Genomic DNA, 18,657 nt, shown 5'->3' with positions numbered 1-18,657 from the left:
ATTCTCCTCACATATGATTGGTATTATTAGGAGATGATTATCTCTCCAAAACCACTAATTCCCTCTGTGGATCAGTGATAGTGTGTTGGCCTCCGGATCGGAAGATCATGGGTTCAAATCTGGCAGAGGCAGCCGATTTCTGAAGGGCGGAAAAGGAACCATTATATTTCTGCCGACACATTTAGGGTTTACCCGACGGAGTTCCAGTTTCCCTGCCATCTAACAGAATAAAACAGATTGTTGAAACTGACATGCAGGCGACCAAGAAGGCATCAGATCAAAATGTGTACAGTATGGTATCTGAAACCATATTATTATTATTATTATTATTATTATTATTATTATTATTATTATTATTATTATTATTATTATTTCTAATTCGATAAGCCAACGGCTGTAGCCGTGTTGAAACACCGGATCGAGTGAGATTTCCGAAGTTTAGCAACATTGGGCATGGTCAAGATTTGGATGGGTTGCCACGCGCTGTTGGTGGGGGCTAAGGGAATGGAGAGCGGGAAGGAATTGGCCACCCTCCCGTACGTAAACTCCGGCTCAGGCATACCTCTGTGGAGGTTCGGACCTGCCTTCGGGCAGAATACACCATTAGCTTACCTCTTATCTCGATACGATAATAAAATATAGTGCAGTTTCCTGATGGATAAATTGCCTATTATTATGACGTGGAGGAGATCGTGCTTTGCACCCCCGGAAAAGCGTGCGAAAAATACAGTAAAACGTTTTGGTTACAATTTGCTTCACGTCGCACTGACCCAGATAGGCCTTATGACGACAATAGGATAGGAAAGAGGGGAAGGAATGGATCGTGGCCGTAATTGTCTGATGAAAACAGGAAACCACAGGAAACCATCTTCAAGGCTGCCGACAGTGGAGTTCGAACCCACTATCTTCCAAATGCAAGCTCACAGTTGCAGGACCATAACCGCACGACCAACTTGCCCGGTTCAAGGACTTAAATTTGAACTATTATTTTACTATCATTCTGCATAAAACTTTAATTGAAAAACCACCTAAATATCTACTGACGTAAGCATGAAAAAGATTGTATATCCACTGTATGTTAAAATTTGCCCACTGACATACACTAAACACAAACTAGATTTAGTGGAAAAACTGACGTATTGGCAACACTGGTCTTCAGCAAGTCATACTGCAAGGAAAACCAAGAGGAAATGGAGTCGCTGGGCGACGAGATACTTTCTAGTTACGTAAGAGGTCTAATCCATCATCAGCTGACTTACGAAGGGAGTTCAACGTATAATGCAACACACTTCTTTTTTCTAAATGCAGGTTGGTTTCATTGAGGATCCAAATACACCATATTATTCCCCAAACCTTTGGCTACAATAGCGTATTTTTCAACATAATCTCCGTTCAATGCTACGGCCTTACGCCACCGTAATGTGAAGGCCAGTATGCCTACATGGTACCACTCGACTGGTCGATGTCAGAGCCAACGTTCTGCTGCGTCGATAGCTTCTCCACCATCCATGTAGTGCTTGTCGGGAGTGCATCCTTCATTGGGACAAACAGATGGAAGTCAGAAAGCACGAGTACCGGGCTGTAGGTTGGATGAGGAAGAATAGTCCAGCTCAGAGAGGTTTGCTCGACCTTGTTGTGATGAAACACGCCTCGCCCAACGACTCACCGTGCTTTTCTCCAAATAAATAAATAAATAAATAAATAAATAAATAAATAAATAAATAAATAAATAAATAAATAAATAAATAAATAAATAGAGAAATAAATAGAGAAAGAAATAGAGAAAGAAATAAATAAATAGAGAAATAAATAAATAAATAAATAGAGAAATAAATACTGATCTGCATTTAGGACAGTCGCCCAGGTAGCAGATTACCTATCTGTTGTTTCCCTAGCCTTTTCTTAAATGATTGCAAAGAAATTAGAAATTTATGGAACATCTCCCTTGGTAACTTATTCCAATCCCTAACTCCCCTTCCTATAAACTAATACTGTATTTGCCCCAATTTGTCCTCTTGAATTCCAGCTTTATCTTCATATTGTGATCTTTCCCACTTTTAAAGACACCACTCAGACTTATTCGTCTACCGATGTCACTCCACGCCATCTCTCCACTGAAAGCTCGGAACATACCACTTAATCGAGCAGCTCGTCTCCTTTCTCCCAAGTCTTCCCAGCCCAAACTTCGCAACATGTTTGTAACGCTGTTCTTTCGTCGGAAATCACCCAGAACATTTTGTAAGCGCCTATGGATATCTGTGATGCCCTGGTTTTCCACCGAAAGTAACTCAATAACTGCTTTCTGTTTCGTACGTAACTTACCTCCGTTACAGACGCCATTTTGAAGGCTAGTTATAGCGCTGCCACCAATTGGAAATTAATGAAACTCTACGAGACGAAGCGGGAATATTCAAAGATGTCCCAAACAAAATAAATTTTTTTAGAACCGAAATTGGCTGAGAAATAAAATGTGTTGCATTATACAGTATACTGAACGTCCCTCGTATTTAGAGTTACAGTACTGTCAGCAAGGAGGGCTGTACTAAATTGACTACAAACGTCCATTGAGAACGACAAAATAATAATAAGAAAATAAATACTCACCTTCTTCCTGATGAGCTGAGCGCGCACATGCGCCTCCACGATGTGCGACTTGCGCATATCGCCCACTCGGAACATGAGGCAGTAGTAACCGTCCCTTTGACAGATGACAGCATTTCGGCTGAAGAGCAACGTCTGTGTCCTCTTCTTGGGCCGCGACAACTTGGCGAACACTATGCCCACCATGAACGCTTGTATCATCACACCGGTGATACTCTGCAGGCACATAACGAAGATGGCCTCTGGACACTCCTCTGTCGTGTGTTTGGCGCCATACCCTATCGTGTGTTGGGTCTCTACACTAAACAGAAAACAAGATGCAAATCCACTAATATCACGCACACATGGAACCCACTCTTTCGCACTCACACTATCACTGCCATTCGCTGGCGGAGGAGGCACGTAGTTCATGGCCTCGGCTACTTTACGATTATTCTCCGGGTTGAGATCACCGTGAGTAAACACTACCAACCACCAAAGAACAGCGAACGCTAGCCAACTGAGGACGAAATTCATAGCAAACACTAACAAAGTCCACCGCCATTGCGCATCCACTAAGGTGGTGAAGATATCTTGAAGGTAACGTCGTCTTCGCTTGGCGACATTACCCTGTATCACATTGCAGTCGCCGTTCTTGAAGACCACCCTCTTGCGAACTCGTCTTGAACTGAACCGGGTTGGCCGATACCTGGTAACATACAGACAAAACATGAGCGTTAGCATTTAGTCGCGTATATTCATCGGGTGAAACATTTAACATGACACTGGTTTTTGCAAACAACAACAACGGCTTCAGAACAGGTAGAGAAAATAGAAGAAGAAGAAAGAAAAGGACTAAGTTAAAAGAACATCACCAGTGACTTGGCATCATACCTAATGGCATTCCTTGGGAACTTCTTTTTTTAAACAAAAAAATTGGCAAGTGCCAACATTATTTCTTATTGCAGAATCTCAGGGTGGCGGGCAGGTGGGGATTACATCTACCGCATTCACTATATTGTTTGTCATGATGGAGTGTGGGCAAAATAAATAAAAAAGGACTAGAGGAACGATCAGGAGAGCATGCTGGTTTCATTATAGCACCTCTCTTGAACTGAAAATAGCCGTCAGCTATTGGCTGTCCCCAGGTGGCAGTAAAAATAAAAAGACTAGACCTAGGATCTAGACATCGACATTACGCGGCGACGAGTCAACGAACGAGATATGTGTCCTCATTTCATACTGTCAATGATGCTTAAAATAACAAACCTTTATAACATAACTTTATTATCCGCCAATGACTCGAGATTAACCAATGACTTGTTTTATATTTCTTTATACAAAGACTTAAGTGACCAGTTGTGTTCCGCAGCTCAGATCCTGCGCCATAGATCGCGGGATTAAAGTCTGCCACGGTCGGTCGGCATTACGTCGGCATAAATTCTAGAAACCTGTGCCAGTAGACTTTGTTAGCACGTCAAAGCACCATATTCAGGTCAAATATCTGGAGCTCCAGCTTCAAAGAGCTTAAACGAACGTTCAAGTCAAACCACCATCACCATCGAGCGAATTGCCCACGCGGTTTGAGCTTGTATTCGGGAGATAATGCGTTCGAACTCCACTGTCGGCAGCCCTGAAGAAGGTTTTCCGTAGTTTCCCATTTTCACACCAGGCAAATGCTGGAGCTGTACCTTAATTAAGGCCACGGTCACTCCCTTCTCACTCCTAGTCCTTTCCTGTCCCATCGTAGCGATAAAACCTATTTGTGTCGGTGCGACGTAAAGCAAATTATTGTGAAAACAAGGAACATTCACGAAGTGCCCGGCGGGTATTTATTTCATCTTTTCTAAATACTCACAAATGATCCACTAGATGGCAGTAATGCAAGTTTTAGCTGTTCATATTGACCCGTACATTTCTGATAAAATCTGTTCGCAATTTCGGATAAACACATGGTGCAACTTCCCTTCCTCAACCTTTGGATGTGTACTTGTTTCGTCATAATAATGTTACTGGTTTTAAGTAATACTAACAACTTCAACTATGGTTTTCGGAATAACCGAGATGCCGGAATTTTGTCCCGGAGGAGTTCTTTAACGCGCCAGTAAATCTACCGACACGAGGCTGACCTTCAAATACCACTGGACTGAACCAGAACTGAACATGCCATCTTGAGCTCAGAAGACCAGCGCTCAGCTCGGGCACTTTACGTCAATAGAAGGATGTTCGCCAAACTTTTTATTTTTACATCCAGGGCAGTAAATCTATCACCATCTTTCATGCACTTGTCCATAATCAGTTCATTCCCTTCATATTCAATAACACGATTAATCATGACTGGAAGAAAGCTACATTTCCAGTTGAATGTGTTGCCTGTAATTCTCCTGACAATATTATCTAGGACATTGAAGATTCAAGTGGCTGAACTCCCAACTGGACAGATGCATCGTTCATCCTAAAAGTGATTATAGTATTTTACATAACAAATTTCAACATCAAGACCCACGAACATGTTTAAGTACACGTAAGGAGGCCTTAAAATTAAATAGTTGAACACTCATTATTTGTAGCCGAGTTTCTTGTATTCATTTTATTTATACTTACCGCTGTGAGTGGCTCGAATTGGTACAATAAGCAATGATTACAGAAGAACTTCCCATCGTATTTGATTATATATCAGTAGGGTGGGATGATGACCTTAGATATTAGGCCCCTTTAAACAACAAGCATCATCATCATCATCATCAGTAGCGTAACGTTAAGGCCAACAAGCTCTGCAATGCTGGTGGGCCCAGAGCTTTAGGGCACACATCTGTGAAGACCACAGTAAGGTAGTGGAAAAACACTATTTTTGCTATTGAAATTTGTACAGAAATATTTATTCTAGATGAACAAAATTTATTATGTCCAATGAATGAACATTGTAGATTGTTAATAGCTTATTGGTTACTGGTTATAATTCACTGTTAATTTTTTTTATGGCAGATTATTCCTTGCGATGTTTTTCATGATTGAAAATTCACTCCAAGTTGTCGGAAGGGGAAAGTCGGAAACTACTCATATGACATGAATGATACTTTTACAGCTACTTCCCACAGCACTTAGGCATAAAGTAGACTAAATTCATGATCTTTGGTAAACCCTTTTATTGCAGAAACATTTCAAATGTTGCTATTCAAATTTTCTCAAATGATATTGAATATGTTAGGGACTATTTTTCATAAATAAAGACCTGCATTCATAATTGTTGTTCACTATTAAGACAATTGCACTAAAGCCGTGTGCCAAATAACACTGATCTATCATTAATAGTTAATGAGATACTGAAATTGTATTTTTTGAATTGATCTCCTGTGAACGAATATTCATTTTCCTATCTCTGTAACCATTAATCACATAAAAATGAAATTAGCCACACTGTTTTAGTGAGCAATTATCTTTAAAAAGGAGTATAATCATGGATGAATCTCTTTATGAAAACAAGGGTAATAACATTTTCGACAATTTTTGAAAATTTGAATATTCGAACTTTTCTTCACAAAAGAACTATTTTAGGAAATATCATGATTGTAGTATGCTATCTACGTACATGCTGTACGCAGTAGCTGTAAAAATATCATTCATATCACGCGAGTAGTTTCCGAGCTTGGAGTGGATTTGTAGTCATGAAAAACATCGCAAGGAATAAAATGTCATAAAAATGTAACCATTAAGCTTAACCAGTAGCTAATAATAACAATCTACAAGGTTTATTCATTGCATATAATATTTTCTGTCCACCTGTAATAAGTATTTATGTCCAAATTATGACGGCAAAAAAATAGTGATATTTTACTATTTTAATGTGGTCTTCACAGACATGTGCCCTTAAAGGATCTGCAGACTTCCCCAGAGAAAGTAAAGAAATGAATAAATAACTTCACCAGAAAGCAAGTCTGCAAGGGGAAGGTGACATCGTGATGTGTTTGTAGAATGGTCCGAAAAAGTTTGTTTTTACAGTGCGTATATAGAGTAATTGTCGGAATGTTGCATAGGGCCTATACTTGGACATTATTGTTATTATGTTGAGTCTAAGACAGATGTCTCTCGTAAAACGAGCGGCACGCTCTCGCCAAGTTATTAAAGAAACTGTGCAAATTGGTACCAAAAACATAACATTTTAGACCTAATTATTCCTGCTTTGTTTCTCCTGCAAAATGGTCATTTCCGAAACTGAAACTTATAAAGAAATACCAACGGAATATTATGACCCTGTGTACCCATGCTCCTCAGCGTTCAATGTGTCATCCATGGGTGTCCAACGATGCACGATCCAGTTTCTTATGTGAGAACATTAAAGTTTCTAAAATCCAAAGACAAAAGATAGGAACGTAGGCTATATTTATTTACGTTGTATTTCATTCCCGTCCGCCTCTGTGGTGTAGTGGTCAGTGTGGCCCGGGTTCGATTCCCGGCTCTGCCACCTAATTCGAAAAGTGGTACGAGGGCTGGAACGGGGTCCACTCAGCCTCGAGAGGTCAACTGAGTAGAGGTGGGTTCGATTCCCACCTCAGCCATCCTGGAAGTGGTTTTCCGATATTTCCCACTTCTTCTGCAGACAAATACCGGGATGGTACCTAACTTAAGGCCACGGCCGCTTCTTTCCCTCTTCCTTGTCTATCCCTTCCAACCTTCCCATCCCCCCGCAAGGCCCCTGTTCAGAATCGCAGGTGAGGCCGCCTGGGCGAGGTACTGGTCATCCTCCCCAGTTGTATCCCCGACTCAGAGTCTGAAGCTACAGGACACTGCCCTCGAGGTGGTATCTCTCGTTGAGTCCGAGGGAAGAACCGACCCTGGAGGGTAAACAGATAAAGGAGAAGAAGAAGTACTTCATTCCCTACAAAATATTTAACTTCCATGATAAAATCTTTAATAAATTATTTTTGTGTTCTTGTAGTAAAGTAGCAAGGTGCATAAGTATACGCTGTAGTTAAATTTTTGTGTGATATTGATTGGTTTTCGGCTATACAATTTATTTGAGGGGGCCAAATTTTGTTTCCTGCATGTGGGCTCGTATCATATTCGTTACGGCTCTCTCATATATCAATATCTGTCAGGCACTTGGTGAGTACAAGTTCGACTGTCCTGGGGACAGGTAGGATTGTTGAAATGGAGGCTATCAAAATTAATGTTCCCAACTTACGACGTTATATACAAGGTGATATAAAATACGGTGCAAAAATTTATTAGTAATGTAGAAATATTTGGAAAAGAAAGTTGTCTTATGTCGTTACTGACATTCTTCGAGTTGCCCTGACGCAGGTTTTCGTTCCTGGACTGTACTCGTACGCTCCAGTTAGAAAGTTATTGTATTTCGACCCCCGCGATGTTTCGAATCACCTGGTTTAGCATGCGAACAGCATCCTACATTTAATAGTCCACGATTTTTGTGTCTAAAGTTGTTTAACACTGGAAGAGATCTATAGGAAAGCAGTACGATTTGTTCTGGGTGATATCCGACAAAAGTTTAGTGTTACGAAAATGTTGCAAACTTTTGGCTGGGAAGACTTGGGAGTAAGGAGACGAGCTGCTCGACTAAGCGGTATGTTCCGTGCTTTCAGTGAAGAACTGGCGTGAGACGACATTGGTAGACAAATAAGCTGGGGGAGCTTTTAAAAGTAGGAAAGGTCATAATATGAAGATAAAGTTGGCATTCAAGAGGACAAATTAGGGGAAAGATCATTTATAGGACAAGAAGTAAGGGATTGGAAAAATGTATCAAGGGAAATGTTCGAAAAATTTCAGAGTTCTTTGAAAACATGTAAGAAAAAACAAGGTAAACAACGAATAGGGAACTTGCCACCTGGGCGACAGTACTAAATTCTGATCATTAATGATGGTTGATCGATCTGAACAGCAGTGAACATAATCATGTCCAGTACGGGTGACTAGCAGCTACACTACTGTACGTTAGCTAACCGATTCTGTATATACAAAACGACTGTTCTGTTGTTATTTTTAAGAGAAGGTGTATACGATTAGCTTTAGTGATACCATCACTAACTTCTCATTGAAGCGATGCTTCAACTTTAAATCTACCGGCACAAGACTGGGTATTTAAGACCCTGACACAAAAGTGAGCCCGGATCGAACTTGTCACATTAGGGTCAGAAACCAAGGGCTCTACCACTTATAGTTCTCACTTTAACAGTTTAATACATAACGTCCAGTATAGACGAGAGGAGATTAATTTTTCACATTACCATACTTGTACAGTATAATTCTGTTATCAGCTCAATATTTCAGCATCAAACAGGTATATAATGGAAGTCCTCCAAGATGATTTCCTCACTAACCCACTTGCTCTTCACCTTGGCCCTTTATCCTAAGCGATAATTTACTTGGCGGACAAGGTCGTTAACTGTAGTTCACAATCGGACCGTGACGGTGTCGTCATGAACAGATCATCACAGACGCTCCATCACAGACCGTGAGCTGACGGGACGACCGCCACCCTCACTCAGCGGCATGTGGTTAGATATCAACAAAGTTAACCAATACGACACGTATCTTCGGTGATGGTGTTAGTGGATCAAGGTCACAATACGAGGATTTTATCGAGGTCCCGTTTTTGTTTATATGTTTTAACGAAATTATTTATATCTAGTAGTTCTCATATCCTTGACTTTCCTTTTCATAGACACGTTCCTGAAAACAACTGACATCATCTCATTAAAATGAGTCGTGACAGGATTAAGTGGCCTTGAAAAGTCAGTGACTAAATGTCATTTGGCCATGTTTGGAATCGTGTTCAATGCATATGAGATTTTCTGAATGAAAAGTAACGTCCTGCTGATTCGGGTTCTACGCTCTCGGTTGTCCGCGAGCTTGTGAACTACTTGACAGCCGTATGTACTCGACCTGTTTAAAAATACAGTGAGAGAGTGATATGCTATGACCATTGGCAAGGTGAAGTTGGAATCCCTCCCTACCGTCACTTGATCACTCCCTGTGAGAGGGGGCAGCAGAATATATGTACATGATATGTCCCGTCTGTCTTTACTGTCATTAGAGGTGACTGAAGTGGGCGCTTTTAGTCTACGGAGAGTGGGTTGGTAATCACGGCCCCCTTACCAGAGTCTGGACTTGCTTCCACTTACTTGTACCCAGAGATGGTAAATAAACGAATTACTTGGTAACGATAACATTCTTAATAATTAATTCACTTGTGGGCCTAATCGTTACCTTTTACCTTTTAATAAATGTGATTCTTACTCGTAATTTACTTCTTGAAATACATTTCTAGTCGTTGAAATGAAATGGCGTATGGCCGGGAGTGTCCGAGGACAAGTTCGCCAGATGCAGGTCTTTTGATTTGATTCCCGTAGGCGACCTGCGCCTCGTGATGAGGATGAAATGACGAAGACGACGCATACACCCAGCCCCCATGCCAGCGAAATTAACCAATTATGGTTAAAATTCCCGAACCCGGGACGCCTGCAACCAAAGGCCAGCACGCTAACCATTTAGCCATGGAGCCGGATATTGTAGTTGTTATATTTTAGTAATAGATCTTCAACGCACGGAAGCAGAAACGGGAGTTCTTGCACGTGCCAGTAAATCTACCAACATGAGGTTGACGTATTTGAGCACCTGTAAATGCCACCGGACTTAGTCAGGATTAGAAAGCCAGCTCCTGAACCGTCTGAGCCACTCAGCCCGGCTCTTCCCTTTGTTTCACCAATATCTTCATTTTCCGAAGTGTCGGAACTCATTGATTTTCCCCCTGATCAATATAATAATAATAATAATAATAATAATAATAATAATAATAATAATAATGGCTGGTACAAGGCTTTTGCAGTGACACCTATAGATGTCCTGTGTGCGTCTATGAGGACTGGGCCCTACCTAAGATGAATTCTAATGTTGAAAAAGGCACACCCCTCCAGTCCTCAAACTAGACGAATTAACCAATTAGTGCTAAAATCCCCGATCCGGCTGGGAATCGAACACAGGACCCCTTGGGCCAAAGTCCAGTGTGATAATCATTTAGCCATGGAGGCGGAACTCTGATCAGTATTGAGAGAGAATGATTTCCCAGTTATACATCCTCTTAAAACTATTACCACCACAATCAACCGACATGAAGAGCGGAGCAAGTACGGCCATCATCTAACAGATCGACGATAGATTCAGAGATCTCTTCTCTTCAGGAATTAAATCACAATGACTCACATGACTCGACCGAATCCGCGGAAGACAAGCGATGGCAGAACACCAGTCAGGGTTAGAGGACGTACATACTATCACGTTCAGTTTCGAGAGCCTGGAACCGATTGGAAGTCAGCGTGCAAAGCAAAAGCGCAGTGATCTCCGTACAGGCCATGAAGGCCCTTGGAGGGTTGGAAGGTAAAGGCTTCCACTATTCGTAACCTCGGCACTTGATGGGGCAGAGTGGTTAGCTCTACGCCCTGCCGCTTTGCCCCCAGGAATTAACCTGGTACTCATTTTTGGTGTAGCCCCAAAATGAGTACCAGTTAGCGTGCAAAGATCCAAAACATTCTCCAGAAATGGAGTTTAATAATGTTGAGTGTCTTCAAACATTGCAAGTCCTCATTATGGGACTACACCGACATTTGCCCGGTTTAAAAACAGGAAACTGTCAACGGTGAGACGAATGCAACCGAGCTCGATAGCTGCAGTCGCTTCGGGAGTTCGAGCCCTACTGTCGGCAGCCCTGAAGATGGTTTTCCGTGGTTTCCCATTTTCACACCAGGGAAATGCCGGGGCTGTACCTTAATTAAGACCACGGTCGCTTCTTTCCACTTCCTAGACCTTTCATATCCCATCGTCGCCATAAGACATATCTGTGTCAGTGCGACGTTAAGCAAAATAGCAAAAAAGACGAATGCAAGCTTACAGTTACACGTCTGAAAGCGCGTAGCCAACTCGTTCGGTGGTTTATATAAAAATTGAGGTTATGTACGACGGGCTCGTCTAGTGAGGAACCATTTTATACTTTTATAGGAATATTCTATATTTCTGACGTAAACACGTCTGTAGTTTTGCGACCTTAATTGAGATAGTGAGCGTTACAAAATCGTAAATGTTTTAAAAATGAAATTATTTCCAGAAAATACGTGTGACGAGGATTTTCAATATCTCATTACAGCAGGAAGGACCAACGTACCCAGCAAAAAGTTTTTTTTTGCTAGGGGCTTTACGTCGCACCGACACAAATAGTCTTATGGCGACGATGGGATAGGAAAGACCTAGGAGTTGGAAGGAAGCGGCCGTGGCCTTAATTAAGATACAGCCCCAGCATTTGCCTGGTGTGAAAATGGGAAACCACGGAAAACCATGTTCAGGGCTGCCGATAGTGGGATTCGAACCTACTGTCTCCCGGATGCAAGCTCACAGCCGCGCGCCTCTACGCGTACGGCCAACTCGCCCGGTACCCCAAAAAGATTTTGATCTTCGTATGTCACCATAGTACTGCCATCTTAAGGTACTAAAAACGCCGTGCCGCGCAGCTATAAATTAGTACAGCTCCGCACTCTGGCGTGGTAGCACGTCATGTGAGGTGTCTTTGGATTCATCTCTACGAGTATTATATGCATGTGGTAAAAATAAAGTCGAGAATATTTGAGAAAACTCTTGTGCGAAGAAGTGCGAAAAATTCTTCTTTTATAAAATGGGGACAATAAATCACTTCAAAAATATCGAAAATGCATTCGAGAGTATTTAACGCGTTTCAAAATTACAAAACGCACCAATGTCGAACATCAAAAGGGTTATCGGGAGCGTCTCAAAATTTAAGGTGGCCAGGCGTCGCGAGGTGAGTTTTGCGCTGCTGGAGTCACAGTCGACCAAATCTACTGCGTCAGTGGTGATGAATGATTTGGAACTGATGCTCTTCGAGATGTGGACAATTGTTTGCAAATAAAATGTCAACAATAAAACAATGAGCTTGAATATATTATTTTTAAATAGGAAAGAACGCATCATCAGGCTGAGCGGTTTGTGTCACGTAGTTATCATGTTCAAGACTGCCAACAGTGCGGCTCGAACCCACTGTTGGCAGTCTTGAAGATGTTTTTCCGTGGTTTTGCATTTTCACACCAGGCTGTACCTTAATCAAGGTCACGGTCACATCCTTCCCACTCCTTCCTTTTCCTGCTCCGTCGTCACCACAAGACCTATCTGTGTCGGTCCGAAGTATAGCAAAATGTATAAAAGTAGGAAAGATCGTGTGAAAATAAAGTTGGAACTCAACAGGATGAATTGGGACGAATATTCTTTTTATAGGAAGAGAAATTAGGGACTGAAATAATTTCTCAAGGGAGATGTTCTATAATTTTCTAGCTTCTTTGAAATCAATTAAGAAAATACTTAGGTTAACATCTGATAGTGAATCTGTCACTGGGCAACAGCCCTAAATGCAGATGAGTACCACACTGAATGAATGATTGCCTGAATAAAGTATTTATTTTGATAAGGATAACGCGATTAATCTCGCAACATAGTCTCTAAGGTTGATTTTATTTTTTTGCTACAAACTATAGCATTAAAAATTCTTATTGAGGGTTACCTTTTTCAGATAGAGTTATATGCTCAGGTATTCTTACACACTTACTTTGAGTCTATCGTTAACGGTTTAGGCAACGTCACGCAACAAGGAGCGTGGATGGCAGCTTTAACTTGACTTTCTTCACTAAAATCGCCACCGCTGGGTTTCTTCTCGTCATATATTAACGTTTCATGCGCCTAAACCTTCCTCGATAAATACTCTGCACAGTGGTTAAAACCACGTCAAGATCTATTCGGTGGTTCTTGAGAATAAACGGCATAAAGTCAGAGACACACCTAACGGACTGTTCATTTTGTAATATCCATACAATTTTCTTCAGCTTACCGCAGGTCACTTGGAGCCACCTGATTCATTTTGAGTTTTGGCTGAGGGTTTAAGGTCGGGGATGACCTTCCTAACACCACGTGATTTGTTTTAGGTGAAAATTCCAACTCGAGATCGACTGGGAATGATCCTCGGCGGTCCAGGTGGAAAGCCAACTAGATATATTCCCAACGAGAGAGTTTGCTTAACGGTGCGGGTCGTATAGCTGTAAGCTTCCATTCGGCTGATAGTGGGTTCGAACCCCACTTTCGGCAGCCCCAAAATAGTTTTCCATTTTCACACCAGGCAAATGCTGGGACAGAACCTTAATTAAGGCCATGGTCGGTTTCTTTCCAGTCCTTGCCCTGTTCTATCTCACCGTCACCGGGCGAGCTGACCAGGCTGTTAGGGGCGCGCAGCTGTCAGCTTGCATCCGGGAGATAGTGGGTTCGAGCCCCAGTCTCGGCAGCCCTGAAGATGGCTTTCCGTGGTTTCCCATTTTCATACCAGGCAAATGCTGGGGCTGTACCTTAGTTAAGGCCACGGCCGCTTCCTTCGCACTCATAGCCCTTCCCTATCCCATTGTCGCCATAAGACCTATCTGTGTCGGTGCGACGTAAAACAAAATTTAAAAAATCTCACCCTCTGCGTCATCATAAAACGTGTCTAAGTTGATACGAATTAAAACTAATATGTACAGATGATCACATTCCAGTTGGGCCGCGGTCAAAGCATTCCCCTGCGGATTACTGTCGAAGGGTCCAGGTCTAGTGCGTCCCTTTTCAGTGGGGAAGGTTTCTCCATTTATTAATGTTTAGCCACTCGTTTTTATTCGAATGTACTTCTTAATATTAACAAATATCAAAATTTTATTTTAATATCAATTAGATACAGTTATTGAAATTATTGCATCCCCATTTAAAGATTATCATAATAACTTCTTAATTAAAGAAGTATTTTTTAACACACATGAAATAAGGTTAAAATATTTCATATGTGATTAAATCACTACTTAAACACTCACCTAACCTAACCTTAGACACAAAATTAGACAGGTTCATCAGGAAGAAGTCCTAACTCGACTGAAGCATGTCCATTCTGATGCATGGAAGAAAGCAGTCTGAACCGGTGAAAACTTAGTGGGCCCTCAAGAAGGCGAATAGTTGATATCTCGCGGTCCTTAGAGGATCTAAACTGAATAATAATAATAATAATAATAATAATAATAATAATAATAATAATAATAATAATAATAATAATAATAATAATAATAATAATAATACATTGCCTGTAAGTTCAATTAATTACTTTTTAAGGTTTCCGGAGAAGCCGAGTTGCCAGAATTTTATCGGGCAGGAGTACTTTTAAGTGCGGCATAATCTATCGATACGAGTCCATACCGCATTCAAAACTTATTTTAACTGCATATTTTAACTGATTTACAAATATTTTGACTACTGGGGATAGTTCCATGGGGGCAATTCGACACTCACTCCGAGCTGACCATGGGCCCGACACAACCGTCCTTTTATGGACATCACTGACCGTAAGCCCAACTCAACATTCCCAGTATCGATACAGGGCGAGTCTCGTAAGGGTTGTCGTCCTTCCTGCACGCTAGAAGTCAGTAAACGAGAGCTCGATCGCCGTCAAACCATTCACGTACGCCCGCAGAAAACCCATCAATGCATAATCAGACTGAAAACCAGATAGAAAAACAAAAAACTCACCCCATTACAGTAAGTGTTAAAATGTTCTCTTCCAACCTGTAGCCAAGTGATGTAATGTGTGATGATACTCCGGTTCAGTTTCTGCAAGTCAGCCTCACGTATCTTCAAAATTTCAGTGTGAACTGCACTTAAAAGTCTACAGCATACGAAAATACGCTTTTCAACACTTAACGCACTAAACCAATCGAACACGGCTGTATAAATAGAAATCACGCTGTACGGAAACTTATCGCAGACTAGCTGGAACAATGACATTACTAGAGGAGCTATATGAGTGTTGGTTATTGCATCATCCACTCGCCCGGACACGGCACAGGAAATAATCCACAACTTGACCGAGGCTCGCACATATTCCAACTGATGAAGTTCTAAATAGTGAGGAGTTACTGTTATCTAGAATTGGGATGCTGGTGTATTCGGACGACCAGCAGGTGAAAAAAGTAATTAGAAGCATATCTGTAGCAGGATTTTATTCTATCCTCGTCTCTGTAACGTCGCAGTCTAAGGACCGTGGCGCCTCAAAGGAACGTTACGCACAATTTATTGTACGGTCTCATACTTAACGGATCACAGATGAATTGCATACAGTAAAGATGTCGCTGAACCCTAATTTATGATCGCTGACAGCCAAAAGCCCCCTGTGTCCATGTTTATATGTAATTGGGACAGAAGTGAAGCGTGAAATGTAATGGGCTGGGTTCGAGTACCCAAGGCGGAAGTCGTCGTGCTGGTGTCCAGGAATATGCTCTCATTAACGCTTCGTTACAGTGTATTCTTTAATGTCTGCTGAAATACGTAGCACCTTGTACACTTCATAATAATTAATGCTGTGAGTTTAACATCCTGTCAGCTATTATTGGTCTTACAAGACTCTGGAATTTTGTCCTGCAAATGAGTTCTTTAACTCTAACGATACAGATCTCTCGCATTTAATTTAAACTTAAATTGATTGTGATAGATTTGTTAAAAGTTGTGGAATTATGTTCTAAGGACGTGGTGGTGATCAGACTTTTAATCAGATGTGGAATACGATTGTCATCCCCTCTTAAGGGGGCTGTAGAAAGGAGGAAAATCTGGAAGTGTTCATATTCCACTTTTTTGCGGGGCTTATCACGAATCCAGGAGCACGGAAAGTTTGCATTGAGAAGATCAGCCTGGGGGTCATCCGAAAATTTGTGTAAGGAAATAGTGTCATATAACAAAATGGGTTCCTAGGGTTAGGAAGTCTTTCATTTTCAAGCCCTTCGTAGCCCTTGTCTTACTTTGGCTGATAAATTCTTTTTTCGAAGTGTCGGATCCCTTCCATTATTTTCTCTCTGATTAGTTTTATATAGAGGATGGTGGCCTAGTTATACTTCCTCTTGAAACAATCACCACTACCACTACCAATGTAACAAAATGTGTGACGTAATGTTACCTAGAAACAGTACCTTGAGAGCTGCATAGGCCTTGGATCTGTATGTCATGGCCATCCATCAATACTTAACATCACAGCCTGCACTGTTGTTAGGTAACATTGCGTCACACATTTTACTGAAAGACTAAAAATTATTTAATTTTATCAAAGGGAAATTTAATAATTTTTATTACAAGCCGTTTCTTTTGTTAAAAAATAAGCTATTTGACAATCTAAATATCAATTCCAACCCCTGCTAAAATATATCAATGGAAAGCTCTCTCTGAACTCTATGTGATAGTACCACTACTACCCCTGGGTTACTTATTTATTTATTTATTTATTTATTTATTTATTTATTTATTTATTTATTTATTTATTTATTTATTTATTTATTTATTGCTCACTGCAACGCTGTTCTATAGCCTAATCCTTTTGAACATTTCTCATTTAACTAATGTTACTGTCGACAACACTGAAGATGGTTCTAGGTGCTTTCCCGTTTTCACACCAGGCAAACGCTGAACCTGTACCTTACTTAACGCCATGGTAGCTTCCATTCCACTCCCATTCCTTTCTTATCACATCGTCGCCATAAGATCTGTATGTGTCGGTGCGACGTAATGGAAATTGTACAAAAAGTTATGAAGGGAAATATTCGATAAATTTCCAATTTCTTTGAAATGATTTAAGAAAAGACTAAGCAAACAACTGATAGAGAATTCGCCATCTGGGTTACAAACATAAATGCAGTTGGTAGACTGATTAATGAATTAATTAGTTAATTAATTAATCAAAGTCAGAATTTTGCAAAGAGACGTTGTCACGAAAACCTACCGGGACAGTCCCTCTCTTGTACCAATTTCTGCTTTTTTAGTAGAACCCTTGGCCCCATGATGAACCGTCAAAATACCATTAATTCCAGAAAATGTATTTTTATTGTAAAAAAACGTCCTCTATTTCTCTTTGAATTGTGGGCAGATGCAGAATCCAAACGAGAGTGTAAATTTTTTAATCTGGTCTATGTTTCCAAAAGCAATTTTTGTAGGCATAGAAACATTGAATTTTTATGTAAATGATTCCGTTGTAACCTTCAACAATGCTAACATAGCAAAATTTGAAGAGTTCTAGAGGATGGTGCTAAATGCTGGATTGAACATGGTGCAGTCAGTGATAGCGAAGGACAAGGAACATATTAGGGTTGGTGATAGGGTATTCAGATCATGGAAACGTTGGCAAGACAGAGGAGAAAATATGTAAAGATAAAAGTAGCGGAAGAGTTCACAGAAGATGAAGATTTTTTTTTTTTTTGGCTATTTGCTTTACGTCGCACCGACACAAATATGTCTTATGGCGACGATGGGACAGGAAAGGCCTAGGAATGGGAAGGAAGCGGTCGTAGCCTTAAGGTACAGCCCCAGCATTCGCCTGGTGTGAAAATGGGATGCCCCGGAAAACCAACTTCAGGGCTGCCTACAATGGGATTCGAACCCACTATCTCCCAGATGCAAGCTCACTGCCGCGCGCCCCTAACCGCAAGGCCAACTCGCCCGGTAGAAGATGAAGATAACCCATAGTAAACATAGTTTAAAAAAATTAATTTCAATTTTCGTCGCTTGATTTTCAAACAAAAACTTATAGGATCTATACAATGGATTTGTTTCGAATTCTTAGGATATATTTACGAACATTTTCCGCTTACTTCAACACGCTCGGTTTTAAACTAAAAATACAATACAATACAATACAATACAATCAGCCATTTCAATCATTAAAATGATGTGGCCTCTTTAAGTCGTGGGTATAGGTAGGCCTTCAACAGTCTTCTCCAAGTAGAACGGTCTTGGGCAGATCTCATCCAAGTGGTACCAGCGATCTTCTTGATATCTTTGTCCCATCTGTCCGGTGGTCTTCCTCTAGGCCTTCGATGTTCTCTCGGACTCCACTCCAGCACTAGTTTTGTCCATCTATCATCATTTCTTCGTGCAACATGGCCAGCCCACTGCCATTTTAAGGAGCGTACTCTCTCTAAGATGTCTTTAACCTTTGTAACAGACCGGATGTCATCAGCTCTT

The 18,657-nt window shown here is 41.0% G+C and overlaps 1 protein-coding gene across 2 annotated transcripts in view; it reads right to left on the bottom strand.

The window, feature by feature from the left end:
• LOC136876135 (G protein-activated inward rectifier potassium channel 4) overlaps positions 1-18,657 on the bottom strand; it is a 355,451-nt gene that overhangs the window by 141,969 nt on the left and 194,825 nt on the right. For both annotated transcript variants that reach the window (XM_067149835.2, XM_067149833.2), the window contains exon 2: positions 2,605-3,289. In XM_067149835.2, coding sequence (XP_067005936.1) covers positions 2,605-3,289 — 685 coding nt within the window. The remainder of the gene's footprint in view (positions 1-2,604; positions 3,290-18,657) is intronic.

The sequence above is a fragment of the Anabrus simplex genome, chromosome 6, assembly GCF_040414725.1.
Source record: "Anabrus simplex isolate iqAnaSimp1 chromosome 6, ASM4041472v1, whole genome shotgun sequence".
In the NCBI taxonomy this organism is placed as follows: Eukaryota; Metazoa; Arthropoda; class Insecta; order Orthoptera; family Tettigoniidae; genus Anabrus; species Anabrus simplex.
Note: the sequence above shows the minus strand (reverse complement) of the source record. Positions and strands in the feature narration are given on the sequence as shown.